This window comes from Meleagris gallopavo, chromosome 1 (assembly GCF_905368555.1).
Source record: "Meleagris gallopavo chromosome 1, MGAL_WU_HG_1.1, whole genome shotgun sequence".
Lineage (NCBI taxonomy): Eukaryota > Metazoa > Chordata > Aves > Galliformes > Phasianidae > Meleagris > Meleagris gallopavo.
The window spans coordinates 80,942,950-80,957,768 of record NC_139404.1 but is presented as its reverse complement, the minus strand read 5'-3'; the positions used below and the strand labels follow the sequence as shown (position 1 = coordinate 80,957,768).

The following is a 14,819-nucleotide window of genomic DNA, read 5'->3' as shown; positions in this document are numbered from 1 at the left end:
CCACAGTAGAACACAAAGAAGTAGAAGGAGCTTTGTGCACTCTGCCTGTCCAGCCATCATCTCATTCTCTCCAAGGGCCTTCTTGTCCCCCCGTGGTCTGCCAAGCAGGCTGTTGAGTAAAATCCTGCACAGGGAGGTACAGGGAGGGCTCCAGGGATGTCTGGATGACAGTATGCCTGTTCATTGGGCTGCATCACCAGATAGAGTGACTGCACTCCTGGAGAAAACACATTGCAATGCACACTTGTGTTGAGACTACTGCCATGTTTCCTGAGTGAAGAAACTCTCAAACAAACCAAAAACAGAAGACTTTAGGGCCAAGATATTTAAAGCCATTTGAAGCTCTCTTATAAAATCTACTTAATGATGGCATGTCCAGGAGAGCAAGACAGAGCTCATATACAGCAGGAAGCTTAGGGAAAGCTCTGAGAGACTTTTTACATATGTCTGTGGCATATTAGTCCTTATAAGAGGCAGATCCGAACACTTAGGCTTTTTTCCCAACATCTATTCAACATGTTCCTTTTGGCTGGAGATCTTTACAACATTAACTCAACAGTGTCCACAAAGGGTCTATCTCAGCATGCACTGCAGGCTTGCCTCCCCCTCTTCCTTTTTCAATAGAGTTGTGTACAGTAGAGGAGCAAAGTAGGAAACAAAATGGCTTGAAGCCACATGTGCATTTCCCATAGCTCAGTGCCAGTCTCTAGAATAAGTGATTAAGCCCTGAGGCTGCTCTGTGTCACGTTTTCTGCCTGTGGCCCCAAAGGAAAGTTCCCATCAAAGCCCTGTCTGTGCTCTGGTGACAACCCTGCATGAAGGACAGGAGAGGGGTAAGGACAGCATTAAGCCATGGGCGCTCTGCCACCAGGAGTGACAGCTGCAATCACAGGTTTGATTCTTCAGCTTTATGCACCCTGCAAAGCATTAAAGTAACACAAATGGTGCACGGTCTCAGTCAGTCAAGCCCAAATACTTGAGTGAAAGAAGCTGTGTCATACAGGTCCCCTCTGGAGGCCTTTTCAGGTTCTGACAGACTCTCATTCCTCCTTTCAGGATGTTCTTATCCTACGTTGACAGAAGGGAATAGATAAGAGCAAAGCTTAAATATTGCACAATACTTTGTCTTGCTACAACACAATGCATTTGAGACTCTCACAGCACTACAAATGCTAACTCAATTAGGATCAGAGTCCTTTTGGAACATTGCAATGTCATCTTTCCCAAGCAGTTTGGAGTAGCGGACTACAAAGGACTTAAAAATATTATCTCAGGTGAAAATTACATTGAAATCAATAGAATTACACCCCACTTTAGCCACCCAACATTGCATTTGGCTTTGAATTTCCAATAAGATCTCAGTGCAACTGTTTCTTAATGAGCTGTACAAACTTTGGGCTAGGAGGAATAGAGAGATAAGGTCCAGGTCTTCTCACACTTTTCTGTGTCAGCAATATCTAAGAGCTTATAGTGGGCCCAAGGACCCATTCTCCTCTATGATATTTCAAGAGTAAGTTTTATTCTTTCCATCTTCACTTCAATTAAGATGAGGGTTAGTAGAGAAGAGATACACATCTCCCTCCTTTTTCTGCTTATATTTTAAACACATAAAAGGAATGAAAAGAAAAAAAAGTAGGCCAAGAATAATTTCACAGAAGGTTTCCTTTAAGGTCTCTGGTATCCAAGACATGCTGTTGGTTGGCAAAATTCAGATCCATAAGAGCTGGCCATGTCTTATCCACTTGTAGTGAGTCTATATGCATACTGTAGTGAGAGCCCTATTTGCTTCATTGCAGAAAGCCTGTGGAGCAACCATGAGCACCAATGGTACCACTGAAGTAACGGTGGGTGGAGAGGAAGGCCGGGGCAAGCCAGAAACAAAAAAATGCATCTGTGTGGATGAAGAAAATCCCAAATTACCATGAAGAGCCACAACACAAATCAATAAATGGAGGTGCCATGCAAATCAGAGCCAGCACTCAGCACTGCCATCCAGATACAAAGCTGAGTGCAGTCTTAGTGGAACTAGGGCTGGTGTGAGCAGGGTTAGGCAACACTGCAGAGCAAGAAGCTGAGCCAGCGAGCTAATCCTGGCTGGTTAGGAAAGGTAGGGCCACCAGGAGCCATTGAACCCTTCAGAACTTTAAGCCAAGTAAACAAGCTGCACCTGTAAGGAGATGGAATCTGTACCAATAGGTAGCAGCCTTTGCTATGAATTCCTCCTCTTTGGGGATACAAGGTCACGATATATGCACTGTTCAGCTCTGCAGGGAGGTTGTGGCATTGGTCTATCTGAAAAAGAAGCTGAAAAAGTTCTGAGAGATGCTTCAGAATGATCTGGTTTAGAGCATTTTTCAAGTTATGTAGGAGACCTGCAAGTCTGGTTGCTTGGGCTTTGCTGGAACTACGTAGCTCTGATGATTAAAGAGGTTGTTCTCTGCTCCCTGTGGAGCACGAAGGTGTTGGCTGAAGGTGATCCCATGGCTCAGACTCACTTTTGGGAGATTAGAAAAACAAAAGACAAAAATCTGACTGGGTGGATAATGAACAGTAAGAAAAGCAATATTGACTGTCTTTGCCAGATTCTGATCAAGAATCTTGGTTGTGACTTCTTCGGGTCTGCCAGTAGGATGCAGCACCCCTGTGCCACCCATCATGGCTGTGGGCACAGGAAGCAGGTATAGACTATCACCCTATCAATAGCTGAAGTTGAAGAGGAGAGAGACCTTTTCTTCTTTGGGCAGATCCTAGGTATAAAGCAGTGGGGGATGCACTGTCTTATAGAAGCATCATCTTGTAGAGCAGTTTACTGTAGAGCAGTGTGGGGAAGGCAAGGGAGGCTATTGCATAGCCAAAGAGTTTTCCTCACTGAAGCCTCGGTTGATGTGAGCATGGTTGATGAGGTGAGCATGGCTGATGGGGGTGGTCTGTGCTGAATGAAGTGGCTTGGTTCTGACAAGGTTTTACTACTTCTCCTCCTTTCCTTTTCTCCTCCCAGCTTAATTCTTTTGTACTTTCCAGTCCTACACTCTCATTTCTTTCTCCCTCTCCCTCTCAAGCTCTGACATTGCACTGCCCTAGCCTTCTCCCTTACCAGATCAGCCCTGTGCAGAGCCCCTTCTTTTCACTGTGAGCTTCATCTCCGCAACTTCCTTGCTCAACCAGACAGTGGCAAGGCCTGGGGCTGTGCTGGGAGGGGAGCTTACTGCTGCATTGGCAGAGCCCACCCTCTGAGCATATTCCCAAGTCATGGGGAATTAATATGCTCTTTGCTTTCCTTAATTGCTTGAGATGTTTGTTTGACTTTAACAAACCTGTGAATGCTTTCTCAGATGGTAATTGCCCCCATTTTCAATGATGCAAATTAAAATAATAATAGTAAAAATAATAAATACAGCCCCATGCTTATTAACAGGGAGGGAGCTACTTGATGCTCTACTCTCTCTCTTCACAAGATTGAGTGTTTAGTTTGAAGAGTTTACTGGCAAGACTAACAAGCAGGTTAAGAAGAAGGTTTAGGGATTGGATGGTCTTGGGTCTTGAGTCTTTCACTGTCATTCTACTGGCTGCAAAAACCCTGGGCAAATTAGCAGGGAGCAATATTGTGTGCGAAGCTAGTAATAGGGCCTCAGACTGGTTGCTTATGCTCTATCAGTGCCAGCACAAAATGCCTCATAATTCCTTGGTGCAACCTAGTAAGGGTCAAGTGAACCCCAGAGACCAGCAGTGGAAGGACTTGTGGTATCGCTGCCTGCAGTTTGCTTGGGTTGGGGGAGAAGCAGGGACACTTCCCTTCAGCAGAGCGTGATGCAGACCTGTGTTCCCACAGAGGGGATGAGTAAGAGCTGCAGGATACAAGCTACTGCTTCATGTAAAGGTGTTACTTTAAAAGGTTTTGTCCCTTGTCCTGAACACCTGCTGGCTGGCTCCTTCTGGAGCAACACAGGTATTTCCTTCCAAAAAGAAGACAAGGCACAACTGGTAGCATGGCATGTGCCAGGATCCAACCTAGAACAAGAGCATAGATGCTGATTATGGCAAGCACTCAGAACCTTCAATACAGTCCACACAGAACTTGTGTTCTCAGGTACCCTCACACACATAAGCCCTCAGAGTAAACATACATCCTTGACATTACACTGTAAAAGCATAATTTTGGTGGGCTGTAGCACCAAAGTGTAGTTTGGGCATTTGGAGCTGAAAGATGAGTGAATGCATCTTGCTCTCTGTGGCCACAGCAGCAAACCCAAGTAGTATTTCCCACACACACAAGTGCTATTTCCCACAGACATCACAAAGCCATTCTGCTCCAAAAAGTCTGAGTGTTAGACATTGGGCACTTTGCATCAGCTTCAGGTACGAGGCTTTGCCTTCTCTGACCCAGCCTGCAAAGGCAGTGTAGGTATTTATGGTGCCTTTCTCACTTTAAACACTGGAACTACAGGGAGATCAAGGTAGTAGATGACACCAAAGTGGAAGTGGATTTATTGAGAAGGCACACTGAAAATACTTACATAGATCTAGTTTAGGTTATTTTCTACCCCTCTTCTCAGTCACCATACACAAGTGTATAACATCCATCTATTGCCTGACTATCATAAGCCTGTTCCATTTCAGGTATCATGAAATAGAGGGGAAATTTTACATGTGTGAGAGAATCTCATAGGGAAAATAATGGAAACCCAATAATTGCTCGAGTATTAAAGAGCATAAAGTATGAAGAGCTGATGCCCTGCTGGTTATACGCTGGGGAACCATCTTGCATAGCCTCTGGAGACACAAACTAACCTTTTCTCTTTCTGGGGTGTTTTGCTACCATCACCATTGCCAGCCCGGGAATAAAAGAAACTCTGTTTGTTTCCTCGCCTTGCAGACAGGTTGTGCTAAGAGATGCCATCCCCTATCCAGGTGTCTTCACACCATTTAACTGGGTTAAAAAAAAAAGATGTTCTCTGTGCTAAATTGCTTCCTCACTTCACAAGATGTGAAAGTCTTTTCTCTCTCTCTCCCTCTCTCATGTGACAATGTTTCACTCCTTCTGGGGAGACAGATGGTATTTTTTTTAATGCACTCTGCTCCTTAAATGCTGTATCTGAGACAAATCAGGTCATGCAGAACCAGGTCCACAAAAGCTTTGAGGTGACTCAATCTTGTGAAATCAGTGAGAATCAGGTGCCTAAATCTCATTGCAAATCAATTGAATGATGTCAGTTGAATATATGTTGTACAGTAGTCAAGATTAGAGCATCGTGGACTGAAGTGTATCTTCCTCAGAGGGCTGATGAAGAAAGGCTGAGGGAGCTGGACGGTTCAGCCTAGGGAAGAGAAGACTCCCCCAGGGGAGATCTCATTGCAGCCTTCCAGTATTTAAAGAGAGCTTACAAACTAGAGGTAGACCGACTTTTTACACAGGCAAATAGTGATAAGACAAGGATGAATAGTTTTAAACTAAAAGAGGACAGATTTACTTTAGATACCTGGGAGAAATTTTTTTACTTAGAGGATGGTGAAGTGCTGAAAAAGGCTGCCCAGAGAAGTTGTGGATGTCTGATCCCTGCAGGTGTTTAAGGCCAGGTTGGATGGGGCCCTGGGCAGCCCGAGCTGGTGAGTCAAAGTCCTGCCCACATTTGGGGCTTGGAACTGGATGGGCTTGGAGGTCCCTTCCAACCCAAGCCATTCTATAATTCACCCCACAAATGCCACCAATGATTAGCTGATTCAGCACTGTTTCACCCAGTCAACTGAAGATTTCTACATATACCTTAGTGCAGGTATCATGAAAATTGAATTACTTAAGGTCCATATATCTTTTCACTAAGTACAAGGTTGTTTTCTTTTTGTTTGTTTTTTAAAATGAGAGTAACATATTCCCCTTTTCCATTTAGGTTGTCTTGGAGGTTAAAACAGCTTTCTTCATTGTTTGTTATGTTTTAATGCCTCTGTAAGCTTTGGAGATGGAAGGTAGAAAAGTAGCCAGAGATTAGAAATCTTGGGGCCTTGGGTCAATGAAATTTCCACATTCTTATTACCTACAAACTAACCTCTACCCTGTCTATGTCCTAAGCATTCATTTCTCATCTACTACTCTGAGCTATGTGACAGCAAGGAAAGTCTCACTTACAAGAACTGTCTGCCTGGGAAGGAATGTCCTAGAAAGCTGGAGGTGTGGCAGACAAGCAGATTGAGATGGTGAGAGGATCATCTTTCCAGGATTGGAAAGATGATGTGGGCTGTGCAGATAGAGACATAAATCCTACCAGTATGTTTCATGAAGGCAAAGCTTTGTACATTGACTTCAGAGGGTATGTGGGGATGGTCTAAATGAAAAAGGACATGTTTGGCTCTGTATGTCCCTATATATGAACCAGCCGTAGTATTTTCAAGTTCCATGCACATTAACAACATCATGAATATTTCAATATTAAGTATTAGTATGAGTTTATACATAAATTTATAGATGAAGGGGGTGCATGACTGAATAATAATACATGAAAACTCTCCTTACCAGCCTGTTTTTTTGGTTAGGGGCTCTTGAGTCTGTACAAACACTAATAATAATTGTCACTTTTCTACTAGAATACCACAGTATTACAACCAAGATGTCATACATGCATGGTGGATAGATAAGACAGATAGATTTCTTGTTTTCCACTGCAATGCTTTTGAATACATCCTGGCAAGGCTGACTCACCCTTTCAGCTTTCGAAGGAAGACAAATTGCTTTCCAGGAGTTTCATTGTGTACAGGTTATTTCTGAGCAGCTTCCTTAATTAAACCTTATCTGTTGTGTGCGTAATCTACAGATGAAGAGCCCTCATTTTTTTGTGAGAACAGAAGTTTACCTCCGAACAATCTGCTTCTTACCCAACCCATTGTTACACAACATGACATACATACTAGATGGATATCGTGTCCTATCCCAGAAGTAGCTTCAGGCCAGTAGCCTCAAAATAAGTCATTTCAAATGCCTAGGATGCTGCACTGGAGAAAAACTGAATAGAAGCGGGATTCTTGAGGGCCACTAAGAGCAATTTGAGTTGACACAGTCCAACTATTAGAACACTGTTTTTATTCATGACCTTAAAACCCATCTCTGACCCAGCCTCATGTTCCTTATCTTTTATACCAGAATTGATGCTGTAAGTGCCTTGTTGGAAATACATTCTGCAATTGTGAACCTTGCAGTCTGGCAGGGACTCAAGCTGATGTCATCCCAATTGGTATAAGGGGACAATGATGTCATTGGAATAGCAGTGAGGCTTTTAGCACTGAAATACAGTAGTTGCGGGTATGAGGTTCCAGTCTGACATTCCAGAAGAGGAAAAGCTCCTGGTCAGGTTAAGGGTGGTTGGCCAGTAAGCCCTGCATGCACCTTGATCACAACTCTCCTGTCAGGAGAATCCATCCTGCAGCAGGAGGGAGAGAAGCTCTCACAGAACTGCATAGCTCTGGTGACAGGGGATCTGCTCTGGAGGAAGCTGTCACCAAGATATGCAGCAAGGCTACATTTCATCACAGCTGTCCTATTGGCAAGAGATCTTTCTTTTCAATTCAAGCAATAGTTTTCACCTTTTGTCCAACGACTGAAATTTTGTCATGTTCACTATTGGTTTGACAGGAGTCAGACATATAGTACTGAATCTTTAGGATCTTGTAGTTATTTTTCCAGTTTCCCAATCATGCTGCTGTTTGAAACTGATCACAGACTTTTGTGATGTCAAAGCTAGGGCATGTGTTACTTGGTGCTAGAAAGGAATATCTACGTCTGTGTATCTGTGTCTGTGTCTGTGCTACTCTGGCTTCAGTATAACACAGATATATTCGAGCTCTTCTTAAACCAACTTGTCTACACATTAGTAGTAATGTTGCTACAGCAACACAGGACTTAGTGCAAACTGCAAGGCTTGCCTGAAGAACAGGGTAGGTGATCTTGTGCAGAATTCTGCTCAGCTCATCTGGGTCACAATGCAACGTTAGCTGTGCTGGTGCATTCAGACCCATCCTCAACCCTACACAGCTGTGTGGAGCAGCTCTCTTCCATGATCATTTGGGGCTGCTGGCTCCTTGGCCCCCATCTCTACTGAAGTTCACCCCTGTTTATCTGGGGAACAATCCTGCTTGGACACCAGGACAGGGGACCTTGTCCTCATTGGTGGCCCCAGAAGGATGTGGTGGGTAGTACTTCTTGCTTACTGGTGGCCAAATATTGGGTCTGCTGGCACTGCTTTGTTCACATGTGCATGCCCATCTGTCTCACATCAATGTTTTCATTCTGCGTGGGAACAATCCCTTATAGTCTGTTTCTCAGTGACTGCTGACCGTAGCCAGTCCACTGTCACCCTCTTCACATGCAGTGTTTCTACTGTTGATACAGCAGTGTCACCTCCCTTGTTTGTTCCAGCTGTGGTCTTTTTGGGCGTATTTATGAACTTCTGGTTCTGGTCCTTTCCCCAGATGGCATCTCTCAGTTGCAGTGGCCTGAGGAATAGTTTCTTCTTCCCTTGCAGAAATAAACACTTGCTATCTTTCTCAGCGAGCTCATTTTCTTTCTTTTGTGACCTGAGCCAGCATTGGAAACCAGGCGCAGACAGCAAAGAGGCCAGTGCCTCTGCTTCTGAGTAGCTCTTTTGAATGCTTCCCAATGGGAATATTAATAGAACAGTGTCCTTTCATCAGTATGCAGCTGAGCTGTTACTTGCCCAAGAGCAGCTAAAGTTATTGGGGTGAAGAATGGTATGACCTGTAAATTCAGTAGGATTTTACAGACTGAGCATTATCTGTATGCAGCAGACCAGCATGAAGTATGGGCTCTGTTTTGGTCCCATTTAAGTCTTTAATGCATGGCTTAAGTCTCAAAAACAGGAGGAATGCTTGTTCTTTGTTGTAAAGCTGTATTCTACCCATGTCAGAGAAATAGTCATAATCTGCTGAAATTGGAAATACTGATATCTATCTGTCCATTATTTTTACAACGAAACCAAGAGTGGGGAGCAGAGAAAAAGGGCTCAGAGTGCTTGCAGGCAGGCCATTTGTGAGGAGGATATGTGTATGTGTGTAACAGCACGCATCTGTGGCAGGGCGGGTGGCAGTAATGGTCTCTGCAGGCAAATCTGAGTCAAAAAGCCATAAAGCGTGAAACACTTGATGTAGCTAGTCACATACCTGTGAAATAAAGTTTCATTAAAAAGGAACAAATATTTGAAGGCATAAGAGGATCTAGACAGACTGTGGAACACTCCTGTGGGAGAGTGTTTTGAAAATGACTGGGGGAAAAAACTGAAAGATTTCAAAATGGATGGGAAAATAAGTCATGCCAGCAGTGACAGTCCAGCTAGTGCAAGCCTTTCCATGCAGGCAAGTTGCTCTAGCATCTCTAGCAGAGATGATGGGGTGCTTTAAAATCCTTTTGCCAACCCCCTGTGTCTGCCCAGACGTAGGATGAAATCAGAGCCACTGGCCTCAAACCCATACCAAATGGAATGGCTGCTTCCAAACTTGTCATCTGTTAGCAGGAGGGTAGGGTTGGAATGTCCCAGTTAAAGAAGAGTCTGGGCTGCGTCTGGAGTAGTCTTAACTTACCTAATCATAGAATTGCTCAGATTGGAAAGGACCTTAAAGATCAAGTCCAACCACAACCTAACCGTATTACCCTGTTTTCTCCTCTGCCCTCCTTCCTTGTTCTTCTTCTAAGGTTGAAAAAAATGAGGACGGGGACCAAAAGATTGAGCAAGATGGCATCAAACCAGAAGATAAAGCTCATAAGGCAGCCACCAAAATCCAGGCCAGCTTCCGTGGACACATAACAAGGAAAAAGCTCAAGGGAGAGAAGAAGGCAGATGCCCCTGCATCCGAGTCTGAGGCCGCCGACAAGAAGGATGAAGGCCCTGCTGGCGGAGCAGCCGAGAACAAAGAGAGTGAGGCTTCTGCTGCCACAGAGGCCAGCGCCGCAGACAGTGCCCAGCTGGATGAGGGCAGCAAAGACAGCAGCGCGCCAGCAGAGGAGAAAAAAGGAAACGGAGCCGCTGACACAGGCTCAGAGCAGCCAGCCCCTCAGGCTGCTACTCCTGCCGCCTCCTCGGAGGAAAAATCCGCTGCCGCCGCCGAGACGGAAAGTGCCACTAAAGCTTCCACTGATAACTCGCCATCCTTGAAGGCTGACGAAGCCCAAGACAAAGAGGAGCCTAAACAAGCCGACGTGCCTGCTGCTGACACCACTGCCACCACCACCCCTGCCGCAGAGGATGCTACTGCCAAGGCAACAGCGCAACCCCAAATGGAGACAGTGGAGAGCAGCCAAACCGAAGAGAAGACAGGTGAGTGAGCGCCTCGGTAGGGAGTGGGCCTGTCCAGAAATGGGTGCCTGCCTTGTTCTCATACAGATGCCTCCGAGACCTCTGATTCCATCACAGGAATCAGAGGTTGATAGGTTTTGTGGGTGGTGGATGTGCATGCTCTTCCTTAACATCCTCTCCTCTGCTTCCCAACATCTTTTGGAAAAACTGCATCTCCTCTTGAGGCTCTTGTTTCTCTAGGTAGGTGGATGTGCCATCTAGCCCTTTTCTGCATGGTGTCGAGAGAGCGTCAGTCAGCTGATAATAGGATCAGGTAGGAAAGGAAAGATTAAAGGCCCTGACAGCTCAATGAATGAGGACTGGAGAGAGAGAGGTGAATGCAAGTAGTCAGTCTAGGAAGTGTTTTCCAATTCTTTCTCCTAACCAAGCTGCAGGTCTGTTTAACTAGTTCCCCTGGGAAGAAGTCAAAAGTTTGGAGAGGCAAAAGTGAACATTTTTGACAGTAGCATATTGTTTGCAAACCATAAAGAAGAGTTGTTACTGAATTATGATACTGAGATAGGTAGAAATCACATCAAAGACCTGAGGACATTTTTGCTCTTGGTCTTTACTTTCTGTAAATTATCAAAGAAAAGCAACATAAATAACAGAAACAGTACATCAGAGGCAGGCACCATATGAAACTTGATCAAGAGGCAGTGCAAAGTATAACTGGCCTCCACGTTCATGAGGCACTCAACTGTTATCAATAGCTTGTTGAGGAAAAAAATGTAGTGTATCACCTTGATTTTCATAAACAGGCTTATGTAAATGTTAGAGAGCATCTTCATCCAGACTTGCACTCACTGATGTTTTTTCCTCATTCCATTTGTTTGAATGACTTCTCTTCCAAAATGATAAATCCAATTCTACAGTTAGGCTTCCAAGCTTCATAGCTAACTCAGAGCTTCGGGTGACTGCACCCACTCAGCAAAGTGGAAAGATAAGGAAGTACTTATCCAAAAGGACAGATAAGTAGTCAGAGAAGAGCTTGCGCAAAATAATTCTGTTTTAATGTGCAGACAAGGGGAACTGCTTTGAGGAGTGTGACTCTAAGCTGAAGGTACATAACAGCAAAGGGATGCTTATTTTACCTCCTTTCATTTAAGCATTTCTAGAGATAAATCTTGAATTTGCATTCAACCATGTTGGCTCTTTGTGATCTCCATCCCTTCTGTCTTTCACTTTAAATGATGAGTCAAGTGGCAAAATAAACGGTATATGATTTGAGAAATCTAATTTGGTATGTTGCATACTGTACTTGCATTGTATTTATACACGAGCAAAGGTATAAACATCATTAGTAAAAACAGAACAGAGTAAATCAGTGTTTTGGAGTCCTGTGTACACCGAATAATGAGTGCAAATTAACTTTTGGTTAAGATTTGGAGTGCCTTATTCCTAAATAAGAACAGTTATTCTGCTTTGAATTAACATCCTATTTTTATTCTGTGTAATACTCTGTAATGGATAGAGATAGGCAATTCATAGCATTAAGACATTTCACTTGCTTAATTTTACCTGTTTTCAATGATCAGTAATCAAATAATGTTTTTGGGTTTTTTTTTGCACCCAGTATTCTGAGTCATTTGCAGATATCTTCCCCACGGTCTTGTTGCCCTTAACATCATTTGAAATGAGAACATTACAATTTAATACACATTTGCACATGATACTGCTGCTTATGTAAATAACTAGCCAACGGAGTAAGTTACAAAATCTACAATCAAATATGTGTTTAAAAATGAGCTTTCAGTGATTATTTGATTGTTCAAGGCCAGTATGTGCATCTATTCAGACTCACTTAATATGCATGCAGTAATACTCAAGCTTACAAATGTTTGCAGAAAGCAAACATGGAAGGTGTGTGGCCACAGTTAAACTGATATTCTCTTTAAAATGTTAATGAAAATAGATTTTTTTTTTCTAAATTCCTATTAAAGGATGGCATCAGCCTTCTAGTCACAAAGTCAAACAGCTGGGTAAATGCCCCCAGAGCAGTGCAAGAAGGAAATGAAAAAAAAAAAACACAGATTAAATAGGCCTTCTTGTCTATCTCTTTGAGGATGCTAGGTTGCGCTCTGCAACATGCTCTATAACACAATGTCCAGAATAGTAAGAAGCAGCTTTCTCTTCACAGCCTCTTCCACATAAGGGCATCATCACAGTATGAAAGATCCCACAGACAGAAAGTATTTCATGTAGGGATGCCTAAATTCTCTTTTACTTATTTTCATTCTGTTATTCCCTCTCATCTCTTTAAAACTCTCTGTTTCTCTCTCTTGGCACTTACACCTTTCATAGTCTTAAAGACATGCACTGTGTCTCAACCTTTCTCCCAGTCTTCACCCAGTAAACATACCATTCACTGGTGGTTGCTGGCATGACTGAACTAGTTGATTGTTCTTGAAAGAGGGAGGGCTACCAAACATCTGTCACTCCTGCACTCTGCTAGCCTGGGGACAGACCCTGTTTCAGCTTCATCAGTTCCCTTCTCCCAGAAGTTGTCCCCTTGGCTTTCAAAGGTCATCTCTTATCGTTTCTGTGATCGAAGACTGGCACAGTAGTAGAATGCAGTCTCAGGCTGCCAAAAATAAATCAAATTGGCTCCTCGCCAGTGTCATTGGTTGGCTGGTTGCCATAGCATGCTTGGCTGCTACTACCGTGAGGCATGCCGACCGTGCTACTTTTGTGCAGTCATGTTCATCTGCCTTGAATTTTACTACAGGCTGTAGATACAGCCTATATCGTGTTATCTGTGGATATCTTCCATGGACAAACACAAGAAACAGTCAAGGAGATTTTTTATTTTTATCAAAAGGCAGGACAAAGAAGATAGGAAGAGAGGAAAAGGCTAATTAATGGATAAAGAGAACTGCATGATTTTAAAATGCTTAATATTTAATGTTTCTGGAGTAGGAGTGAGGCTGGGTGATTCTTCATACAATCCTCTAATTCCCCTGACAGACCTCAACCTTCTTTGTTATTCAGTTCCATGTACTCGACCTGTATATTGGTAGTGGCTTAGGAAATGACTTCAACCAATTGTCCTGCATCCAGTCTTAGTTGTTCTCATATCGTGGGCATTCTCAATTGTAAAGTAGGGCAGTTTCTAAGCAATCCTCAGTGAATCGTCTCTGAAAAAAGTAGGAAGATTCCAATCTGAGGAAACCATGAAATGAGTCAGTGGGATTTGTTCAGTGGCTATGGGGGACTGATGTAAGGAAGACATATTTCTTTTCTCTTCATGACTGGTGGATGACTTGCATGTCAGAAAGGTATTCTCTTACTTGAGCTTTCTTGCCAAGACTTATTTTTGTTGACTTTCTAGTTATGATCCAACTTTTGCCCCTTTAGTGTTGGAATTATGCTTAGAGAAACTGACTTAAATGACAATCTACTCAACAGGTCAAAATTCAAAAGTGTCTGGAAGAAATTTATACCTTACATATGGATGGAGAGGTGAGACATTAAATCTAGGGTGCACTAACTTAAATGTGGAGAGTGTCCATCAGAGTCATTGGAAAGAATCTACATTAATACAGCTCTGAGGTGAGATCAGTGTCCAGCACAGCAAATTATAGAAGAAGGGATACTGTGAGCCTTATGAGGAGAAGAGGTGAATATCACACAATGTTAGATTCTCTTTGTAATTTACCAGGTTTTCAAGGCTCATCTCCAAATTTGGCTAACTCTCACTTCAAAAGCATTCTCAAGTTGTCAGGTAAGGATACAACAAAGCCCAGAAATGTGAAAGAGTAAATTGTGCCTAAGGAAACAAATTGGTCTTCTTTTGTTGAGCAATGAAGAATGCTTTCTCCTGATTGATGAAATAGCTTTACAATGGGGTAGTTTCACGGTTGAAATGAAAAATCAGCCAGATGTCAATTGTCTTGCATGCGTGCAAGCCCACAGTTCTCCCTGGGGCCTTGTATCCTGCAAGCAAGGAACACAGGGAGGCACCATCTTCACTTCCTTAGAGGCGGCAAGTCCCTACAGATCCTTTTTCATGGTTTATAGCTGAATAAGTTTTTGTTTATTGCTCAATCAGTGTATTGATTGAAGGACAATAGTTGCTGCATCTAGAGAGCACTGGCTGTATAGAGATTTGGAAGGGAAGACTGTCCCATTGTCATGTAGGAGCTAGAGAGTACAGCTTGCGCTATGCAAGAGGATTGCAGTTGTATAACTGGAATTTTAGTCTTGGCTTGTGGGTAGCTGGCAGGAGACAGAACAACCTCACTGACATTCGTGTTTCACTGGAGCTTATCTCCACTGCTACACCTGGCAGCTGAGGAACACAATGCAAATGCACTAGTCCTCCCATGAGTGCCCCAGAGGGAAAAACTCTTAAGCAAGCATACCAGAATTTTCCTCTCTGTAGTATTACTCAAGCAAAAAAGTAAGAATATAAATGCAATTTAGGTTACCTGCAACATGGTTCAGGGTGACAAAGTATGTGCCTAGTCCTCAGCTGCTCTGAAAATT

General features: G+C 43.3%; 1 protein-coding gene across 1 annotated transcript in view; it reads left to right on the top strand.

The window, feature by feature from the left end:
- Nucleotides 1-14,819, top strand: part of GAP43 (growth associated protein 43) — a 53,677-nt gene that overhangs the window by 19,725 nt on the left and 19,133 nt on the right. The window contains exon 2 of the mRNA XM_010719351.4: nt 9,692-10,313. Within this exon, the coding sequence (XP_010717653.1) occupies nt 9,692-10,313 (622 nt within the window). The remainder of the gene's footprint in view (nt 1-9,691; nt 10,314-14,819) is intronic.